This window comes from Heliangelus exortis, chromosome Z, assembly GCF_036169615.1.
Source record: "Heliangelus exortis chromosome Z, bHelExo1.hap1, whole genome shotgun sequence".
Taxonomy (NCBI): domain Eukaryota; kingdom Metazoa; phylum Chordata; class Aves; order Apodiformes; family Trochilidae; genus Heliangelus; species Heliangelus exortis.
Genome location: NC_092454.1, coordinates 1,216,456 through 1,239,727, shown reverse-complemented (window position 1 = coordinate 1,239,727; position 23,272 = coordinate 1,216,456). Strand labels below are relative to the sequence as shown.

The 23,272-nt window shown below is 42.6% G+C and overlaps 1 protein-coding gene across 1 annotated transcript in view; it reads left to right on the top strand.

Moving 5' to 3' along the window:
- DCC (DCC netrin 1 receptor) overlaps nt 1-23,272 on the top strand; it is a 496,140-nt gene that overhangs the window by 431,539 nt on the left and 41,329 nt on the right. Inside the window, exons 18-20 of the mRNA XM_071730797.1 lie at nt 4,723-4,861; nt 12,363-12,470; nt 14,935-15,129. Coding sequence (XP_071586898.1) covers nt 4,723-4,861; nt 12,363-12,470; nt 14,935-15,129 — 442 coding nt within the window. The remainder of the gene's footprint in view (nt 1-4,722; nt 4,862-12,362; nt 12,471-14,934; nt 15,130-23,272) is intronic.

The following is a 23,272-nucleotide window of genomic DNA, read 5'->3' as shown; positions in this document are numbered from 1 at the left end:
GCCAAAGGAATTTCCTAGAAATCCGTGTGCTTGGAGGGATGGGAGCGATGGGTTGGATGCCAGGCACTGAAGCTTTTCATCTTTATCAATCAGATATTAATGATTAATAATTAGTAATTATTAATCAGGTAGGGCAGTTATGAAGGAGGAAACACCAGTGGCAAACTTGGAGCAAGCTGGAAGAATCCCTGCCCATGGCAGGGGGGTGGAACTGGATGGTTGTCCAGGTTCCTTCCAAGCCAAACCAGGCTGGGATTTCCTTTTTCATGCTGTCCCAGGTTGCATATTCCCAAATAACCCACCCAGGTTACCTATTCCCAAATAACCCACCTGGTTGCATATTCCCAAATAACCCACCCAGGCTACATATTCCCAAATAATCCACCCAGGTTGCATATTCCCAAATAACCCACCCAGGTTACATATCCCCAAATAACCCACCCAGGTTGCATATTCCCAAATAACCCACCCAGGCTGCATATTCCCAAATAACCCACCCAGGTTGCATATTCCCAAATAACCCACCCAGGATACATATTCCCAATTAGCAAAGAGTGAAGGGAATGCCAGGAGGTGGGGAAAGGGATGAGTAACCCCCCCACCCTATTTATTAATCCCTGGTGTGCATCCCCATGACCACCATGGGGGTGGGGAGGGTCAGACCTGAGGTTAAACTCCCAATTAAATATAAAATATTTGCCCTCTACAGATTAAAAAAGTGGATTAAAAAAATCAAGGTTCCTTCCAAGCCAAACCAGGCTGGGATTTTCTTTTTCAAGCTGTCCCAGGTTGCATATTCCCAAATAACCCACCCAGGCTACATATTCCCAAATAACCCACCCAGGCTACATATTCCCAAATAACCCACCCAGGTTACATATCCCCAAATAACCCACCCAGGTTGCATATTCCCAAATAACCCACCCAGGTTGCATATTCCCAAATAACCCACCTTGGTTGCATATTCCCAAATAACCCACCCAGGTTACATATTCCCAAATAACCCACCCTGGTTGCATGTTCCCAAATAACCCACCCGGGTTACATATTCCCAAATAACCCACCTGGTTGCATATTCCCAAATAACCCACCCAGGCTACATATTCCCAAATAACCCACCCAGGTTGCATATTCCCAAATAACCCACCCAGGCTACATATTCCCAAATAACCCACCCAGGCTACATATTCCCAAATAACCCACCCAGGTTACATATTCCCAAATAACCCACCCTGGTTACATATTCCCAAATAACCCACCCTGGTTACATATTCCCAGATAACCCACCCAGGCTACATATTCCCAAATAACCCACCCAGGATACATATTCCCAATAACCCACCCTGGTTACATATTCCCAAATAACCCACCCAGGTTGCATATTCCCAAATAACCCACCCAGGTTACATATTCCCAAATAACCCACCCAGGTTGCATATTCCCAAATAACCCACCCAGGATACATATTCCCAAATAACCCACCCAGGTTACATATTCCCAAATAACCCACCCAGGATACATATTCCCAAATAACCCACCCAGGATACATATTCCCAAATAACCCACCCAGGTTGCATATTCCCGAATAACCCACCCTGGTTACATATTCCCAATTAGCAAAGAGTGAAAGGAATGCCAGGAGGTGGGGAAAAGGATGAGTAACCCCCCCACCCTATTTATTAATCCCTGGGGTGCATCCCCATGACCACCATGGGGGTGGGGGGGGCTCAGACCTGAGGTTAAACTCCCAATTAAATATAAAATATTTGTCCTCTACAGATTAAAAAAGTGGATTAAAAAATCAAGGTTCCTCCCAAGCCAAACCAGGTTTGGATTTTGTTTTTCATGCTGTCCCAGGTTGCATATTCCCAAATAACCCACCCAGGTTGCATATTCCCAAATAACCCACCCTGGTTGCATATTCCCAAATAACCCACCCAGGATACATATTCCCAAATAACCCACCCTGGTTACATATTCCCAAATAACCCACCCAGGATACATATTCCCAAATAACCCACCCGGGTTACATATTCCCAAATAACCCACCCAGGTTACATATTCCCAGTTTCAAGCCATTCCCCCTCATCCTATAACTCCAAGCCCTTGCCAAAAGTCCAACTTTCTAATCCCCATGTCCAAAACCTGCTCAGTTTCACAGATTTTATTTCAGGAGTCATTTTTGCTTTAAAAAAAATTAATAATAATAATTTTAAAAAAGAGCCCCAGACTGGTTTGGGTTGGATGAAACCTTAAATTTTATCCATTCCCAACCCCTTTCCATGGTCAGGGACACCTCCCACAGCCCAGGGTGCTCCAAGCCCCATCCAACCTTCAAGATTTCCAGGGATGGGGCAGCCACAGCTTCTCTGGGAAACCTGGCACAGGGGCTCAGCACCCTCAAATTAAGGAATTTCATCCCTATGTTTAACCTAAATCTCCCCTCTTCCAGTTTCAAGCCATTCCCCCTCATCCTATAACTCCATTCCCTTGCCAAAAGTCCAACTTTCTGATCCCCATGTCCAAAAACTGCTCAGTTTCACAGATTTTATTTCAGGAGTCATTTTTGCTTTAAAAAAAATTAATAATAATAATTTTTAAAAAGAGTCCCAGACTGGTTTGGATTGGAAGAAACCTTAAAGTTAATCCAATTCCAACTTTTTTCCATGTTCAGGGACACCTCCCCCAGCCCAGGTTGCTCCAAGCCCCATCCAACCTTCAAGATTTCCAGGGATGGGGCAGCCACAGCTTCTCTGGGAAACCTGGCACAGGGGCTCAGCACCCTCACACCCAATTTTTTTGGGGGAGTAGACAATATAAACCTCATTATATTATTTTTTAAGATCCAGGAGGAACACTCCTGCTTTCCTTAGGGGTTTGGAGCAGGCTCAGCAATTCCTGTACCACTTGTTTTGTGCAGAAGGATTGAATTTCTACTGGTTTGGAAGCTTTCCCAGCAAAACCTCCCACTGGTCCCCAAAAATGAATCTCCCACCTGATCTGAGGAAGGATTATTTTGGATTGAGGGAAGAAGGCAAAGGAAAACACTCAGCTGGAGACAAATAACTTTTTCTTTTCACCAAAAAAAAAAAAAAAAAAGAGCCCCATGTCTCAATTTTCCACTAAAGCCTTTTTTTGTCTAAACCTTATTGGTTTTTTTTTTCCTCTTGGCATTTTTCCTGCTCGTGTGTAAGAGCTGAGCCCTTCCATAGTGGTAGTTATCAGATTTAGTTCCCCCTCAGTCCTGCTGAGGAGGATTTTAAGCCAGAAATCATTTCATTTCTTCCAAAATCTCTCTCTAGGGGAGGAAATGTTTAGTCCCCATTTTTCAATCCAGCTTTTTGTCAAGGAATAATTTGTGTAAAGCAGATTTCTGGCATTTTTGGTGAGGAGCTGAGGTTGTTTCAAGTCCTTCAGTAAAGCTTTTTACAGAGGCAGATTCTCAGCCCTCAGTACCCATCATTTTCAAAGCTTTTAATTGCCAAGAAGGAAAATCTGAGCTTCCAGCTCAGGTCCCTTCATTAAGATCTACAAATTAATATTTTTTTTCCTGCCATTTGAATATTCCTGCTTTTTTTCTGGCCACTTGGGGCTGCGTTTGGTTTAATTTTGAATGTCTGCAAATTCATTAATGCCTGCAAATTAATTTTTTTTCCCTGCCATTTGAATATTCCTGCTTTTTTCTGCCCACTTGGGCTTGCATTTGGTTTAATTTTGAATGGCATCACTGCTGCAAGCCAAGGAGGTGACTTCCCAAATGCAAACATCAAGGTTGCAAAGCCATAAACACCTTGACCTTGCTCAGGAAACTTGAAATTCCCAAGAAAATAAATATGGGAAAATCCCTTTCACTCCATGGCCTGGAAGTTGTTGAGGTTGGGAAGTTGCACACCAGGTTCTGGCACTGATTTTATTCAATAGTCTGAAATTTGGCATTTTCTTGTTGTTTTTCTGCTTTGCTACAAGTGCAGCTTGCTTCAAATTCTCCCTGAATTCCAGGCTGAGGTAAAAAAAAAAATCAGAATAAATAAATAAATGAGCAGTGGGATATTCCCAGCAGCACTGTTTGGTTGTTCCTAACATGGCACAGGTAGATCAATAGTATGTTGCTGATTAAATATATAAAAATAGTGTTTTTTCTAAGCAAAAGTGGGCCTTAAGAATACAAAAAACCAGCTTTTTGCTGGGGTTTTGAGTAATATTTTGCTTTCTATCATTAAATGTGTGTTAACCCCAGGAACTGGGAGCCTTCAGGCCATTACAGGGGGGGAAATGCTTTCTGCAAGTCAGGATTTATTAAAAAGTTTGGGGGTTTTTATTATTATTAAGAGAAGGAACCCACTAAAGAGGCTGGAAATGAGTGTTTAAGTTCTAAAAATATTCCTGGTTTTCTTCCTGATGTGGGCAGAAGGTTAGCTTCCCATTTCCATATGGAAAAAAAAATGCCTGGCTGATTGCTTTGTCTGGGAAAAGACAAAAAAAAAAAAAAAAAAAGAGAAAAAGTAGAAAGAAAACCAGCACCATCATTTATTTAACTGCCTTAATTACAGGTAGCAAGCTGAGTTGCACATTAATGATGCTAAAAAAATTCCTCTTGAGGAACAGGGTGGCAACAGGGAGATTTTTCTTAGAGGAAGAACCCCCCGTGCCCCTGCTTGGCTTGGCTGGGAGCAAAAAAAAGAGGTTTTTTTTTTTTTTAAGATATTCCTTATCTCTTTGCAGTCAGCAGACACAACTGCCCTGAGTCACACAGTGATGGGGCTGAAGCCCAACACCATGTATGAGTTTTCTGTCATGGTCACCAAGGGGAGGAGATCCAGCACCTGGAGCATGACTGCTCATGCCACCACCTATGAAGCAGGTATGGGGGCTGGAGAGGCTTGCTGGGGGGTACTTCTTGTCCAAAGCCTTCTTCAGGCTCATCCTGTCTGGATGAACCAAGATTCAACCTGGAAAATTAACTTAATTTCTTCCTGAGTAGCACAGGACTCATCCTGCTGGGCTCTGGAGTCCTTGGGAGGTGTTTGGAGGTGGTTGTAGATGTGTGTGATTTGCCCAAAAATATTCTATTTGCCCAAAAATATTCTGAGTATCTCTGGCTGATGGTTTCAAAGGGTTTTCTTTAAAAAAAATAGGTATTTTTAAAAGAAACTCAAGAGCAGGTGAGAATAGTTCTCTTGTTGGAAACTTGAAAAGTCTTGACTTGAAAACTTCACCTGGCTCAGTGTGGTTTTGTCTCAAATTTATGATTTTGGGGTTTATCCACTTAATAAAAAGGACTCAGGGTAAATGGGCTGAGGAAAAAAAAAGGAGTTCTGTCTAATGCTCATTGTTCTTGGCTCAAGGGCTGTTCAAAAATCTTATTTAGAGCCATTTTTGAGCCTTCTGCTGGTCACCAGTGCCTGAGTCCTTGGGAGGTGTTAGGAGGTGGTTGGAGATGTGTGTGATTTGCCCAAAAATATTCTGAGCATCTCTGGCTGATGGTTTAAAAGAGTTTTTTTTTAAAAAAAAATAGGTATTTCTAAAAGAAACTCAAGAGCAGATGAGAACAGTTCTTATTGGCAGGGCAGGATTTGGCTTGAAAAGTCTTGACTTGAAAACTTCACCTATTCAGTGTGGTGTTGTCTCAAATTTATGATTTTGGGGTTTATCCACTTAATAAAAAGGACTCAGGGTAAATGGGCTGAGGAAAAAAAAAGGAGTTCTGTCTAATGCTCATTGTTCTTGGCTCAAGGGCTGTTCAAAAATCTTATTTAGAGCCATTTTTGAGCCTTCTGCTGGTCACCAGTGCCTGAGTCCTTGGGAGGTGTTAGGAGGTGGTTGTAGATGTGTGTGATTTGCCCAAAAATATTCTGAGCATCTCTGGCTGATGGTTTAAAAGAGTTTTTTTTTAAAAAAATAGGTATTTTTAAAAGAAACTCAAGAGCAGGTGAGAATAGTTCTTGTTGGCAAAGATTTTCAAGTTATGATTTGACTTGAAAAGTCTTGACTTGAAAACTTCACCTGGCTCCGTGTGGTTTTGTCTCAAATTTATGATTTTGGGGTTTATCCACTTAATAAAAAGGACTCAGGGTAAATGGGCTGAGGAAAAAAAAAGGAGTTTTGTCTAATGCTCACTGTTCTTGGCTCAAGTTCTGTTCAAAAATCTTATTTAGAGCCATTTTTGAGCCTTCTGCTGGTCACCAGTGCCTGAGTCCTTGGGAGGTGTTAGGAGGTGGTTGGAGATGTGTGTGATTTGCCCAAAAATATTCTGAGCATCTCTGGCTGGTGGTTTAAAAGAGTTTTTTTTAAAAAAAATAGGTATTTTTAAAAGAAACTCAAGAGCAGGTGAGAACAGTTCTTATTGGAAAAGATTTTCAAGTCATGATTTGACTTGAAAAGTCTTGACTTGAAAACTTCACCTATTCAGTGTGGTTTTGTCTCAAATTTATGATTTTGGGGTTTATCCACTAAATAAAAAGGACTCAGGGTAAATGGTCTGAGGAAAAAAAAAGGAGTTCTGTCTAATGCTCACTGTTCTTGGATCAAGGGCTGTTCAAAAATCGTATTTAGAGCCATTTTTGAGCCTTCTGCTGGTCACCAGTGCCTGAGTCCTTGGGAGGTGTTAGGAGGTGGTTGGAGATGTGTGTGATTTGCCCAAAAATATTCTGAGCATCTCTGGCTGATGGTTTAAAAGGGTTTTCTTTAAAAAAAATAGGTATTTTTAAAAGTAACTCAAGAGCAGGTGAGAAGTTCTCTTGTTGGAAAAGATTTTCAAGTCATGATTTGACTTGAAAAGTCATGACTTGAAAACTTCACCTATTCAGTGTGGTGTTGTCTCAAATTTATGATTTTGGGGTTTATCCACTTAATAAAAAGGACTCAGGGTAAATGGGCTGAGGAAAAAAAAAGGAGTTTTGTCTAATGCTCACTGTTCTTGGCTCAAGGGCTGTTCAAAAATCGTATTTAGAGCCATTTTTGAGCCTTCTGCTGGTCACCAGTGCCTGAGTCCTTGGGAGGTGTTAGGAGGTGGTTGTAGATGTGTGTGATTTGCCCAAAAATATTCTGAGTATCTCTGGCTGATGGTTTAAAAGGGTTTTTTTTAAAAAAAATAGGTATTTTTAAAAGAAACTCAAGAGCAGGTGAGAATAGTTCTTATTGGCAAAGATTTTCAAGTCAGGATTTGGCTTGAAAAGTCTTGACTTGAAAACTTCACCTGGCTCAGTGTGGTTTTGTCTCAAATTTATGATTTTGGGGTTTATCCACTTAATAAAAAGGACTCAGGGTAAATGGGCTGAGGAAAAAAAAAGGAGTTCTGTCTAATGCTCATTGTTCTTGGCTCAAGGGCTGTTCAAAAATCTTATTTAGAGCCATTTTTGAGCCTTCTGCTGGTCACCAGTGCCTGAGTCCTTGGGAGGTGTTAGGAGGTGGTTGTAGATGTGTGTGATTTGCCCAAAAATATTCTGAGTATCTCTGGCTGATGGTTTAAAAGGGTTTTTTTTAAAAAAAATAGGTATTTTTAAAAGAAACTCAAGAGCAGGTGAGAATAGTTCTTATTGGCAAAGATTTTCAAGTCAGGATTTGGCTTGAAAAGTCTTGACTTGAAAACTTCACCTGGCTCAGTGTGGTTTTGTCTCAAATTTATGATTTTGGGGTTTATCCACTTAATAAAAAGGACTCAGGGTAAATGGGCTGAGGAAAAAAAAAGGAGTTCTGTCTAATGCTCATTGTTCTTGGCTCAAGGGCTGTTCAAAAATCTTATTTAGAGCCATTTTTGAGCCTTCTGCTGGTCACCAGTGCCTGAGTCCTTGGGAGGTGTTAGGAGGTGGTTGGAGATGTGTGTGATTTGCCCAAAAATATTCTGAGCATCTCTGGCTGGTGGTTTAAAAGAGTTTTTTTTAAAAAAAATAGGTATTTTTAAAAGAAACTCAAGAGCAGGTGAGAACAGTTCTTATTGGAAAAGATTTTCAAGTCATGATTTGACTTGAAAAGTCTTGACTTGAAAACTTCACCTATTCAGTGTGGTTTTGTCTCAAATTTATGATTTTGGGGTTTATCCACTAAATAAAAAGGACTCAGGGTAAATGGTCTGAGGAAAAAAAAAGGAGTTCTGTCTAATGCTCACTGTTCTTGGATCAAGGGCTGTTCAAAAATCGTATTTAGAGCCATTTTTGAGGCTTCTGCTGGTCACCAGTGCCTGAGTCCTTGGGAGGTGTTAGGAGGTGGTTGGAGATGTGTGTGATTTGCCCAAAAATATTCTGAGCATCTCTGGCTGATGGTTTAAAAGGGTTTTCTTTAAAAAAAATAGGTATTTTTAAAAGTAACTCAAGAGCAGGTGAGAAGTTCTCTTGTTGGAAAAGATTTTCAAGTCATGATTTGACTTGAAAAGTCATGACTTGAAAACTTCACCTATTCAGTGTGGTGTTGTCTCAAATTTATGATTTTGGGGTTTATCCACTTAATAAAAAGGACTCAGGGTAAATGGGCTGAGGAAAAAAAAAGGAGTTTTGTCTAATGCTCCCTGTTTTTGGCTCAAGGGCTGTTCAAAAATCTTATTTAGAGCCATTTTTGAGCCTTCTGCTGGTCACCAGTGCCTGAGTCCTTGGGAGGTGTTAGGAGGTGGTTGTAGATGTGTGTGATTTGCCCAAAAATATTCTGAGTATCTCTGGCTGATGGTTTAAAAGGGTTTTTTTTAAAAAAAATAGGTATTTTTAAAAGAAACTCAAGAGCAGGTGAGAATAGTTCTTATTGGCAAAGATTTTCAAGTCAGGATTTGGCTTGAAAAGTCTTGACTTGAAAACTTCACCTGGCTCAGTGTGGTTTTGTCTCAAATTTATGATTTTGGGGTTTATCCACTTAATAAAAAGGACTCAGGGTAAATGGGCTGAGGAAAAAAAAAGGAGTTCTGTCTAATGCTCATTGTTCTTGGCTCAAGGGCTGCTCAAAAATCTTATTTAGAGCCATTTTTGAGCCTTCTGCTTGGTCACCAGTGCCTGAGTCCTTGGGAGGTGTTAGGAGGTGGTTGTAGACGTGTGTGATTTGCCCAAAAATATTCTGAGTATCTCTGGCTGATGGTTTAAAAGAGTTTTTTTAAAAAAAAATAGGTATTTTTAAAAGAAACTCAAGAGCAGGTGAGAATAGTTCTTATTGGCAGGTCAGGATTTGACTTGAAAAGTCTTGACTTGAAAACTTCACCTGGATCCATGTGGTTTTGTCTCAAATTTATGATTTTGGGGTTTATCCACTTAATAAAAAGGACTCAGGGGAAATGGGCTGAGGAAAAAAAAAGGAGTTCTGTCTAATGCTCACTGTTCTTGGCTCAAGTTATGTTCAAAAATCTTATTTAGAGCCATTTTTGAGCCTTCTGCTGGTCACCAGTGCCTGAGTCCTTGGGAGGTGTTAGGAGGTGGTTGTAGATGTGTGTGATTTGCCCAAAAATATTCTGAGTATCTCTGGCTGGTGGTTTAAAAGAGTTTTTAAAAAAAAAAATAGGTATTTTTAAAAGAAACTCAAGAGCAGGTGAGAAGTTCTCTTGTTGGAAAAGATTTTCGAGTCATGATTTGACTTGAAAAGTCTTGACTTGAAAACTTCACCTGGCTCAGTGTGGTGTTGTCTCAAATTTATGATTTTGGGGTTTATCCACTTAATAAAAAGGACTCAGGGTAAATGGGCTGAGGAAAAAAAAAGGAGTTTTGTCTAATGCTCACTGTTCTTGGCTGAAGGGCTGCTCAAAAATCTTATTTAGAGCCATTTTTGAGGCTTCTGCTGGTCACCAGTGCATGAGTCCAACCCAGCCTGCCAGAGGTGGAAGGACTGAAAGCCTGTGAGCAAAATTAGAAAGAGGAAAAGCCATCAAACACTCAAGTGAGCAGTCATTCCAGCTTGTGGTTTATTTATTTATTGCAAAGCCACAATTATCCACCCTCTGCAACATGTGTAAAATCCCAGCTGACAGTTTGGGGAAGCATCTCTGCTCTGCTCAGAGGGTTTTATGCATCTGGATTTCATTTCCAGCCAGCAGCCCCTGCTCGTGTTAACAATCTGCTGAGGAGAAACAAATAATCCACTTTACAAGGTTTTAATTTTTCATTCTGGGGCCTAAATGCAGTCGTGATGAGAGACACCAGAGACGTGGTGTGTGTAACCTTAGCTCAGTGGCATAAAATGAGCTGAAAAGGGATGGAGAGGCAGTGATCTCTGCAGGTAAGAACCTCCTCTCCAGGCTGTAATTATTTCTTGCTCTTTTGTCTGCCTTCAGTGAAGCAGAGAAGGGAAGAGCATGTCTGGGCTTTGCTGCTGGTTCTCAAGTAGCCATTAATGGAGGCACATATCCTGCTCCCTAGGCTGCCTTTGAACAAGGCTGGAAGTTTGCATTTTTTTTTCAGAAGCAGCTCTTGAGCCACTGGAACTCCTGAGTAGATTTGCTTTTAAATAACTCCACTGCACCTCTGCTGGGTTTCCCAGGTTTTTTATGACATGCTATATACCTTGCTGGAGGTCCTGGGCCATAAATGAGAAGCTCTGTGGGTTTGCTTCAAGTAGGTTTTCCTTCTGCAGCTGGTGTAGAATATGGAATACAGGTTGTATTTTCCTGAGCTGGCCTTGAAAACACCCTTAGGTGCCCTGATAAATTGGTTTCTATCAGCAGGCACCAAATGAAGTCATCTGGTAAATATTGATCTGTTGGGGCTTTTTTGACATGAAGACCACAGCACCAGCCAGTTAATTAACAAAGGGAAAATTAGAGGGGGGATGATGTGTCCTTAGCTTTTCCCATGTGATTGCAATGCAATTACTGGAGCTTGATGGAGCAGCTCTGTTAATTAAGGGCATCCTGCTGGTCTTTATGGCCTCTTTTGGACCCTTTCTGGGTGTTGAAATCCCCATCAGGATACTAAAGAACCTCCAGAGCAGCAGTGATGCAGAACTCTCTGGAGAGGGTGATAGAGCCAAGAGCAAATTATTATGCTCAGCACTCAAAAGCAGCTCTGAGAGCCATGTTTTATCCCCACAGCAGTCTGGAGGATAGGAGGGGTGTTAACAACCATTGAGGGAAGTATGGAAACCTTTGGGTTTTGTCAGGAAGAGCACAACGGACAACAGGCAGATGAATATCATCCAAATATTGCCCATTGGGCTCTTCCCTACAAATGGTGCCCACCCAGGGACACCACCCTGAGCCCACTGCCACCCTTCACGACACGGACAACGGCGCTGAGCATCTCCCTGCCCTGGATCCTGGCCCGTGCCCATCGCAGGCCACACGGGCGACGAAGGTGCCAACGGGGCCACTGAGCACCATCAGCCCCATGGCCAGCAAGACACTAAGCTGGGGGGAAGTGTGGATCTATCTGGACTTCAGCAAGGCCTTTGCCACCGTCTCCCAGAGGATTCTCCTGGAAAAGCTGTCAGCCCACAGCTTGGACAGGAACACAGTTAGGAACTGGCTGAAAGGAAAAAACCAAATCCTCTTTTTCCCCAGCAGCCCCATGAAGACAAGGGGCACTCCCTCATCTTTCCTGTCTGACCAACCTGAGCTCCTTTTATCAGCGGGTGACTGCCTGGGGGATGAGGGGAAGGCTGTGGATGTGCTGTACCTGGACTTCAGCAAGGCCTTTGCCACCGTCTCCCAGAGGATTCTCCTGGAAAAGCTGTCAGGCCCTGGCTCAGGCAGGAGCACTCTGTGCTGGGTTAGGAACTGGCTGGAGGGCCGGGCCCAGAGAGTGGTGCTGAACGGGGCTGCATCAAAATGGCGGCCGGTCACTAGTGGTGTCCCCCAGGGATCAGTGTTGGGCCCAGTGCTGTTTAATATCTTGAGTGAGGATTTAGAGGAGGGCATTGAGTCCATCAGCAGCAAATTCCCAGCTGACACTAAGCTGGGGGGAGTGTGGATCAGCTGGAAGGCAGGAGGGCTCTGCAGAGGGACCTGGAGAGACTGGAGAGTTGGGCTGATGCCAAGGGGATGAGGTTGAAGATTCCAAGGGCCGGGTCCTGCACTTTGGCCACAAGAACCCCCTGGGGAGCCGTAGTGAAATGAGGCAACTAATTACCAGGTGCCACTAATTACCAGGTAGTGGGCATGAGCTTGTGTTAAGCCCACCTGGGCCTGATTAGGGCGGGCCCCAACTGCGCATGAGCAGGATTAGGGGGGGCAATAAACTAATCAGGCCCAGGTGGGCTTAACACAAGCTGATGGCCACTACCTGGTAATAAGTGGCACCTGGTTGCCTCGTTTCACTCCAGGGATCTCCAGGCTGGGCAGAGAGTGGCAGAAAGGGAGCTGGGAGTCTGGATTGGCAGGAAGCTGAAGAGTCCCACACCTGTGTAAAGAATTCACAGGAAGGTAAATAACTTCTGGCTACAATTCTTTCCATGGTTTTCAGCTCCAACCTCTGCTCCCAAGGATCTGACAGTCATTACCCGGGAAGGGAAGCCCCGGGCTGTCATTGTCAGCTGGCAGCCACCTCTGGAAGCCAACGGAAAAATCACTGGTAAGTATTTACATTTTCTCTTTTTTTATTGCTCTGATAATTTTCTTTTTTTTTTTCTTTTTTTTTTTTTCCTTGGCTGCTATTTGATCTCACCTGATTTTATTTCTCTTTCTCAGTGAGCTTGGTCTGGGCTGCATTAGGGGTGCTGCAAGGTTTAGAACTCAGGGGCTGTAAATCTTTTTTTTTAAACTTGTGGTATTTAAAATAAATGCAGCTCTCCAAGTGGAGGTTTTGTGGTTCGTGCTGCTCAGTGCTAATTACAAATGACTAATAAGAAGTGTTTTGTTTTGCAATAATGCACTGCATAATGTACATGATGATAGGTTGCTCAGTGCAGCACATCATGGGAGAATTTCTTGGTGGGTATTTAACTTTGCAATAACAATTTAAGGCAGTGTTGATCAGGGGAAAAAAAAAAGAAAAAAACCATCCTTAATACTGACTGACAAGAAGTGAGCTTAATGGATGCTTCCCAGTGACAGATTTTCTGTTCCAAAATCCTGCATATCCCCCTACTGCCTAATTAAGAAATCCATTACAAGCCTTTAATGCTAATTTGGAGAAATCTAGCAGAGTTCTCTGAGAGATTTGGCATTGAAAGGAGCATTTGAGGCTGCTGATAGACATCTCAGAGGCACAGAATTATGCAGAGAAATCTTGCTCATCTTCAAAACTCTGCGTGTTAGGCTCAGGTTGCTGGGAGCTGTTGGGCTCCATCACTTCTGCAGAATATTTTCCTGAGGGAAAAACTGTGCAGAGGGCCCCTTTATTGCTGGAAATCCCAGCAGCCTGTTGCTAAAAAAGAGAAATTTAAGAGGAAAGCTTTGGAAGGATGTCCCAGAGTGTCACATTTCAGCAGTCATAGCTCAGCAGGGCTTGGCTGGTGCTGGGGAAATATGTTCCCAGTTTCTCTTCCCACTAAAATCAGGATATATTTCCATGCCCTGTGGTAACAGTTCCTTGGTTGGACTTGGTTAGCTGGGTATAATTTCCCTCCCTGTTTTCATCAGTGTTTTCCAACTTGGCCTTGTCCAAAAGGATGAAATAGCTCTGGTTCCACTCCCCTAAGATTAGAGAGGAGAAACCATCATTCTGCTGGACAACACCCCAAAACAAGGTCTAATGCTCCTCATTCCCCAGTGGCTTAAAGGCAAAATGTAATAAAAGCTTTTCCTGACTTCCAAGGCTTGAAATGACTCTGTGGCAGCAACTTTTAGGGACTTTTTTCCTTGACAGCAGCATTCAAACCCGAGAGCAAAATGGGTCCCCTGACATCCATCCACCAAGTTCTTTCTTGCAGCACTTGGCTGAGCAATGAGTCTCCCAGGGATGGTTTTTGTTTTTTTTTTTTACTGTGTACGTGGTCAAATGTTTTGTTTTGAGCAGAGGAAACAGCTCCTTGTGGAGAGAAGTGTCCCCAAAAACCACATCTTCATCCTTAAAAATGTTTGAGTCAGTGGGTTTGTGCTGCTTGGAGGAACATACTTATTTTTTCCCATATTTCTTGAAATGGGATTGTCAAAAGAAATGCTTTACTAACCCCAAACTACAAACCCTATAACATAAAACAGGCCAAAAAAACCCAACAAACCCATATCCCTTCCATCCTCCCCCTGCTTCTCCATACCTGGTGCAAACTCTTCATGTGGGATGAGCCTTGAAAAAGCCTTTTTCTTTCTGAAAAGCCCAATGGCTTTATCAGCACTAATAAAAAAGCCCTTTTCTTCCAGAAAACCCCAATGGCAGCAGAAATAATAAAGCTTTCCCCAAGTTTGTAGTAACTTTGGGTCCAAGCTGAGGCTGTTGTTGCAGGTCCCCAGCTGAGGCTGGGCTGGCACAGACTTCTCAGCCTTTCTCACAGGCTTTTTTTTTTCCCCAAAATGTAATTTACAAAGGAATTCCTACAAACTATTATGATTTCCTAACACTTCTGTTCTCTCAGTTGTAGGCTTTACTCAGTGGTAAATAATTAGAGCAGCACTCTAAGTTCATGCTAAGAATGAACATTTTGAATTCTTCATTCTTTTCCCCTAAAATAATTTCCTCTATAGCTGCCAAGAAATACTGTGTGGCTTCCCACAAGGCATTAGTGGGACATTTATTTTTAATTCATTAATTAATTTTTAAAAAAATGGGACATTTCTTTTTATTTCTGCCCTGCAACACTGAAAATTTCTGGGGTTTGTGGCACCCATCAGGCTGGATTTGAGGGAAAGATTTGCCCCAGCCCTTTCATGGGTGCTGCCTGCTGTTATATTTGTGGGATCTTTATTTCTTAGAGTGCCAAGTGGTGAATGCAGTGAATTAGAGTTGTGCTTTTCTTCAAAAAATGTGTTTTGCCATCACGGGGGGATCTGCCACCTTTCTTTTTCCAAAAAATGGGATTTTTAAGTGGGTTTTTTTTTCGAGGGAAGGGGTTAAAATTCCCTTGCAGCACTAATGGAGGGATTTGTCTTTAATTCAGCTTACATCCTCTTCTACACTTTGGAGAAGAATGCTCCCATTGATGACTGGATCATGGAATCCATCAGTGGGGACAGACTCACCCACCAGATCATGGATCTCAACCTGGATACTGTCTACTACTTCCGAATCCAAGCTCGGAATTCCAAGGGAGTGGGACCTCTCTCTGATCCCATTTTCTTCCGGACACTCAAAGGTTTGGGATTCCTGGCTTTGGGATCTTAATAATCCCACTCATTTCCTGATTCCTCAGTGAGAGCTTTGCAAGGAATTCCTTGCCAGCCAGAGGAGCTTTTGCTGCTTGGAATGATTATTGGGAGATAAAAGGAGTTTATCCTGGAGGAGGTGATAAAAGTAAAGCACATAATGAGGGTTTAACTAGGGTTGTAGCTTCAGTCAGCTGGGGGAAAGCACTTGTAACACTTTCTGCCATCAATAATGAAGCTAATTGGACCTGACTGGAGCAAGATCCCTTTTCCTTTTGGATCTGGAAGAACCTGGAACTCACGGGTAGGCAGGCAAAATCCTGATGGAAAAAAATCTCAGCCAGCTTGACTTTGGGAGGAGGGGTGGAATTATTCCAGATATTTTTCACTCCCTGCTATTAACAGAAGCCTAATTAATCCCTCTCCCTTAACAACCCCCATATTTGGAGGGTTTTTTTTTGCTGGTGTTTTGATTTCAAAGGAGCAGGGAGGGATTTCTCCCTCTTCTCTCTTCCCTTCTACCTGTCGGGGTGAAGCCCCATCCTGCTCTACCCAGAAATTATTAGTTATGAAGATGTAAGCAATCTTCCCCTGAGTGGGAAGCAGGGAGCTCTGCTCCTTCTATTTGAACTGTCACTCACTGGCTTCCACAAAGGGAGGAAATTACTTTTTAATAAAGAGGTGTAATTAATGAAAAACCTCAAGTGACACAGACACCCAACCTCTTCCCGGGGAGAAGCGTGGCGGATGCAGGAGCACGTTCCCTCTGCTCCTTCTCCAGAGAAAAGCTGGGGATTTGGAGAGAAAAATCACCTCTTGGCAGGAGGTAATTCAAAGTGGGCAGGGGCTGAGGCTGAGGAGTCATGGATGGAGGGAAATTAAGGAAATTCAGCCTCAAACCTGGGCTTGGAATTAACGTTAAGGATTTTTTTAAATCTGTTCTAAGTCATTTTATTTAAATCTGTACAAAACTGAAGGAAAAGGACTGCAGGGAAAGGGTTTCATCATCATTTGGTGGCTGAGAGTTTGTCTTTCAAGTGAACTGCTAGGTTTTTTTTTTGCAGGAAGGAGGGAATCCCCCCATTTTCAGCCATTTCACTGCCCTTATTCCAGTCATGTTCCCCCCAACCCTTCAGCCTGGGACTTAAAACCTCAGGCAAGAGTTTCCAGGAAAACAGGAAAAATTGTTGGGAACTTAGCACCACCAGCCCAGCTTTGCAGGACTGAGTTGGCCAAGTCATCTTTCACCTGAATTATTGGGCAGATCCTGGTTATTTATTTTCCCTTGCCATGAAAGCTTGGACAGGAGCACTCTGTGCTGGGTTAGGAACTGGCTGGAACGGGCCCAGAGAGTGGTGCTGAACGGGGCTGCATCAAAATGGCGGCCGGTCACTAGTGGTGTCCCCCAGGGATCAGTGTTGGGCCCAGTGCTGTTTAATATCTTGAGTGAGGATTTAGAGGAGGGCATTGAGTCCATCAGCAGCAAATTCCCAGCTGACACTAAGCTGGGGGGAGTGTGGATCAGCTGGAAGGCAGGAGGGCTCTGCAGAGGGACCTGGAGAGACTGGAGAGTTGGGCTGATGCCAAGGGGATGAGGTTGAAGATTCCAAGGGCCGGGTCCTGCCCTTTGGCCACAAGAACCCCCTGGGGAGCTCCAGGCTGGGCAGAGAGTGGCAGAAAGGGAGCTGGGAGTCTGGATTGCCAGGAAGCTGAAGAGGAGGCAGCAGTGTGCCCAGGTGGCCAAGAAGGCCAATGGCATCCTGGGCTGGCTCAGGAACAGCGTGGCCAGCAGGTCCAGGGAAGGGATTCTGCCCCTGTGCTCAGCCCTGGGGAGGCCACAGCTTGAGTCCTGGGTCCAGTTCTGGGCCCCTCAGCTCAGCTCAGCTCAGCTCAGCTGAGGAAGGAGCTTGAGGTGCTGGAGCAGGTCCAGAGAAGAGCAAGGAGGCTGGGAAGGGATCCAGCAGAATTCCTGGGAGGAAGGGCTGAGGGAGCTGGGGGTGTTGAGGCTGGAGAAGAGGAGGCTCAGGGGAGACCTCATCACTCTCTCCAACTCCCTGAAAGGAGGTTGGAGCCAGGGGGGGGTTGGGCTCTTTTCCCAGGCAACTCTCAGCAAGACAAGAGGGCACAAGAGCTCTCAAGTTGTGCCAGGGGAGGTTTAGGTTGGCCATGAGAAAGAATTTCTTTCCCCAGAGGGTGCTCAGCCCTTGGAATGGGCTGCCCAGGGAAGGGGTGGATTCTCCAGCCCTGGAGATATTTCCAAAGAGCCTGGATGTGGCACTCAGTGCCATGGGCTGGGAACCACGGGGGGAGTGGAGCAAGGCTTGGACTTGAGGAGCTCTGAGGTCCCTTCCAACCCAGCCCATTCTGGGATTCTATGAAATGGGGGGAGAAGGCACATTGAGGGTGCTTCATCTCTACCAAGCAGCTGGTGCCAACTTAATTTCATGCTCCCAGTTTTGTGCCAAGGAGATGAAGCCTATGAGGCATCAAAAAACAAAAAAAAAAAAACCAACCCTGCAGGCTAATGAGATCTGAAAAGATACAGAGATCTAGTATGGAATTAACCCAAAAGATTAACAGAGTTGATAGCACCTATTTTGTAGTGTTTATACAAAGTAGCATAAAGCTCCTTTGGGAAATGAATTCTAGATCAGAGAGGATCAACAGATAGCAAAAAGATGACTTTCTACATTTGTTACATCTTGTAATAGCCTAATACTGAATTATTAGACATTAAAATGAATACTTAATGATAGCCACCCTAAATATGTCACCTTCCATCCCATCCAGATGGGTTTGGTGACAAATCTCTCCCTACACTTGGGGTGGAAAAAGATTTTTTGCCTTCTGAATTATGCACAAATGTTGTTCCCATCCTTGATGGTTACTCCTAGATGGGAGCTCTGATGGCAAAACTCTACCCTGATCAGGACATTTCAACCTTGAGGAACTTCACAAACATCAAAGATCCACTAAGTCTGGTTTCCTGGAAGGAGAAAATGGGATTGAACATCCCAAAATTTTTTTAAAATTGCTTTTATATACTTTTGAGGTTGTTTATTAGAATTTTTCTTACCCTTTCCTGAGTCTGCACGACTTCAGTAAATCTGAGGGCTACAAATTTATCTGGAGGTGGAAAAACAGCAGAGATTGGCCCAATAATACCTGGATTTTGCAGTGTGTTGGCACAGATTTCCCCTGAAGTGAAATCCCTCCTCTGGCCATTCCCTTATTTTTATAGCAGCTCAATTTTCAGAAATTCCTGACAGTGCAGAAGGAGTGAAATAATCTGAAATTTATTTGCTACTACCCAGCAAATTGGGACAACTAAAAGTGAAGGAACAACCAGGAGGAATTCCTGAGGCTTTCAAATAATTTGTTAGTGAGGTGCTTTTTGGAGTATTATTAATGTATTTAATATTTAATAATAAGAATAATATTCTGCTTCTGGAATTACACAAAATTTACCTTGAGAGATAAAAATAGATAAAAATTGGTAAAAATGTTGCCTGTTGATGCATCTATAAATGGGGCAACAAAGAGTGAAGGAACAACCAGGAGGAATTCCTGAGGCTTTCAGATAATTTGTTAGTGAGGGGGTTTTTTAGAGGATTATTATTAATATTTAATAATTAGGATGATATTCTGCCTATGGAATTGCACAAAATTTACCTTGAGAGATAAAAACTTAGAGAAATTGGTAAAAATGTTGCCTGTTGATGCATCTATAAATGGGACAGCAAAGAGTGAAGGAACAACCAGGAGGAATTCCTGAGGCTTTCAAATAATTTTTTAGTGAGGATTTTTTTTATAGGAGTATTATTAATATTTAATAATAAGGATAATATTCTGCCTGTGGAATTACACATAATTTACCTTGAGAGATAAAAATTTAGAATAATTGGTAAAAATATTGCCTGTTGATGCATCTATAAATGGGGCAACAAAGAGTGAAGGAACAACCAGGAGGAATTCCTGAGGCTTTCAGATAATTTGTTAGTGAGGATTTTTTTTATAGGAGTATTATTAATATTTAATAATAAGGATAATATTCTGCCTCTGGAATTACACAAAATTTACCTTAAGAGATAAAAATAGATAAAAATTGGTAAAAATATTGCCTGTTGATGCATCTATAAATGGGGCAACCAAGAGTTAAGGAACAACCAGGAGGAATTCCTGAGGCTTTCAGATAATTTGTTAGTGAGGGGTTTTTAGAGGATTATTATTAATATTTAATAGTAAGGATAATATTCTGCCTATGGAATTGCACAAAATTTACCTTGAGAGATAAAAATTGATAGAAATTGGTAAAAATGTTGCCTGTTGATGCATTTATAAATGGGGCAAAAAAGAGTGAAGGAACAACCAGGAGGAATTCCTGAGGCTTTCAGATAATTTGTTAGTGAGGGGTTTTTAGAGGATTATTATTAATATTTAATAATCAGGAATAATATTCTGCTTATGGAATTGCACAAAATTTTACTTTGAGAGATAAAAATAGATAAAAATTGGTAAAAATATTGCCTGTTGATGCATTTATAGGCAGAAATGGAGCAAAAATAAACCACTGCCTCAGATTTGTTTTGAAATGGAGAAAGGGAGGGAAGGCAAGGTCTGATCTGAGCTTCAGGGCCTCCTCAGACACTTGATACTTTAATATCTAATATTCTAATATTAGAATTAATATTTCCTCTGCCAGGAAAGCCCCATCCCTGGGGGATTTTTGCAGGACACCCCCTTTCAGTTGCCCACTGGGCCTTTTCTCAGAGCTCTGCAGTCTCAGGTGCTGCTGCTCCCCCTCTCCATCCCCCTCTTTTTCCTTGCAGGGCTGCTGTGGGGCAGCATTTCTAGCACTGCAGTGCCCTCTAATGCTGCCTTCCTGAGATGCTTCACCACTACAGACCAGTTCAGAACCAGCACCAACCATTAAACCCCCCCAGTTAACCCCCCAGACCCCAGCAATCCATCCTCATGGGCTTTGCCTTCTCCACTGCCTGGAAAAAAAGGAGCAAAATGGGAGCAAGGAAAGATCAGGAGGTACCAGCTGAGAGTTTTGTGGGGTTTTTGATGGTTTTTTTTTCCTAAGGGAAAAGGGGGATAACCCAGTGGGAAGCTCAGGCTCCCACATTCCTAAAAAGTTCAAGGCAATGAGCTCCATCCTTTCCTCACAAGTCTGAGGAGAGAAGAAAAATTAATTTAAATTTTGAGGGTCACAGATATGGCTGAAAACTGAAATTAATTCAGCTCCTCCAGTGTGATCCCATCATTTCCAGGAGGGTTTTTTGGGGGGATTTTAGGAGATTTTAGCAGGATCTGCACCTGCAGCTTGACTTCCAGCTTCAGGTACCAACTCATCCTGGTTTTAGGGATGTCTTAGGAGGGAAAAAAATATTAATTTAAGTTTTGGGGTCACAGATATGGCTGAAAATTGAAATTAATTCAGCTCCTCCAGTGTGATCCCATCATCTCCAGGAGGTTTTTTTGGGGGGATTTTAGGAGATTTTAGCAGGATCTGCACCTTCAGCTTGACTTCCAGCTTCAGGTACCAACTCATCCTTTTTTTAGGGATGTCTTAGGAGGGAAAAAAAATGAGTTTCAGTTTTGGGGTCACAGATATGGCTGTAAATTAAAATTAATTCAGCTCCTCCAATGTGATCCCATCATCTCCAGGAGGGTTTTTCTGGGATTTTAGGAGATTTTAGGAGGCTCTGCACCTGCAGCTTGACTTCCAGCTCCAGGTACCAACTCATTCTGTTTTAGGGATCTTTTAAGAGGGGAAAAAAAAAGAATTTAAGTTTTGGGGTCACAGATATGGCTGTAAATTGAAATTAATTCAGCTCCTCCAGTGTGATCCCATCATCTCCAGGAGGTTTTTTTGGGATTTTAGGAGGCTCTGCACCTGCAGCTTGACTTCCAGCTCCAGGTAGCAACTCATTCTATTTTAGGGATCTTTTAAGAGGGGAAAAAAAATTAATTTCAGTTTTGGGGGTCACAGATATGGCTGAAAATTGAAATTAATTCAGCACTTCCAGTGTGATCCCATCATCTCCAGGAGGTTTTTTTGGGATTTTAGGAGATTTTAGGAGGCTCTGCACCTGCAGCTTGACTTCCAGCTCCAGGTACCAACTCATCCTGGTTTTAGGGATGTCTTAGGAGGGAAAAAAAAATGAGTTTCAGTTTTGGGGTCACATATATGGCTGTAAATTAAAATTAATTCAGCTCCTCCAGTGTGATCCCATCATCTCCAGGAGGGTTTTTTTGGGATTTTAGGAGATTTTAGCAAGCTCTGCACCTGCAGCTTGACTTCCAGCTCCAGGTGCCAACTCATTCTGTTTTAGGGATCTTTTAAGAGGGAAAAAAAAATGAATTTAAGTTTTGGGGTCACAGATATGGCTGAAAATTGAAAGTAATTCAGCACTTCCAGTGTGATCCCATCATCTCCAGGAGGTTTTGGGAGGATTTTAGGAGATTTTAGGAGGCTCTGCACCTTCAGCTTGACTTCCAGCTCCAGGTACCAACTCATTCTCTTTTAGGGATCTTTTAAGAGGGAAAAAAAAATTAATTTCAGTTTTGGGGGTCACAGATATGGCTGAAAATTGAAATTAATTCAGCTCCTTCAGTGGGATCCCATCATCTCCAGGAGGTTTTTTTGGGATTTTAGGAGATTTTAGCAGGCTCTGCACCTGCAGCTTGACTTCCAGCTCCAGGTACCAACTCATTCAATTTTAGGGATCTTTTAAGAGGGAAAAAAAATGAATTTAAGTTTTGGGGTCACAGATATGGCTGAAAATTGAAATTAATTCAGCTCCTCCAGTGTGATCCCATCATCTCCAGGAGGTTTTTTTGGGATTTTAGGAGATTTTAGGAGGCTCTGCACCTGCAGCTTGACTTCCAGCTCCAGGTACCAACTCATCCTGGTTTTAGGGATCTTTTAAGAGGGAAAAAAAATCTATTTAAGCTTTGGGGTCACAGATATGGCTGTAAATTAAAATTAATTCAGCACCTCCAGTGTGATCCCATCATCTCCAGGAGGTTTTTTTGGGATTTTAGGAGATTTTAGGAGGCTCTGCACCTGCAGCTTGACTTCCAGCTCCAGGTACCAACTCATCCTGGTTTTAGGGATGTCTTAGGAGGGAAAAAAAATGAATTTAAGTTTTGGGGTCACAGATATGGCTGAAAATTGAAATTAATTCAGCTCCTCCAGTGTGATCCCATCATCTCCAGGAGGTTTTTTTGGGATTTTAGGAGATTTTAGGAGGCTCTGCACCTGCAGCTTGACTTCCAGCTTCAGGTACCAACTCATTCTCTTTTAGGGATCTTTTAAGAGGGAAAAAAAATTAATTTCAGTTTTGGGGTCACAGATATGGCTGAAAATTAAAATTAATTCAGCTCCTCCAGTGTGATCCCATCATCTCCAGGAGGTTTTTTTGGGATTTTAGGAGATTTTAGGAGGCTCTGCACCTGCAGCTTGACTTCCAGCTCCAGGTACCAACTCATTCTGTTTTAGGGATGTTTTAAGAGGGAAAAAAAATTAATTTAAGTTTTGGGGTCACAGATATGGCTGTAAATTTAAAATTAATTCAGCTCCTCCCCTCATCCTGAGTGGGATCCCATCATCTCCAGGAGGTTTTTTTGGGATTTTAGGAGGCTCTGCACCTGCAGCTTGACTTCCAGCTCCAGGTACCAACTCATTCTCTTTTAGGGATGTTTTAAGAGGTGAAAAAAAATTAATTTCAGTGTTGGGGGTCACAGATATGGCTGTAAATTAAAATTAATTCAGCTCCTCCCCTCATCCTGAGTGGGATCCCATCATCTCCAGGAGGTTTTTTGGGGATTTTAGGAGGCTCTGCACCTGCAGCTTGACTTCCAGCTCCAGGTACCAACTCATCCTTTTTTTAGGGATGTCTTAGGAGGGAAAAAAAAAAGAATTTAAGTTTTGGGGGTCACAGATATGGCTGAAAATTGAAGATGAGGGAGGTTTCATTCCTTCAGCCATCTCAGAAAAAGTCAAGAAGCTGGCAAGCTTTTAATTTATCTCTTGGCTTTGGAAGTCTTGTCTGGTGCAATCTTTTTGGGGTTATTAATAAAAAAAAAAAACTAATAAAACTTAAAAACTGATAAAAACTTCTT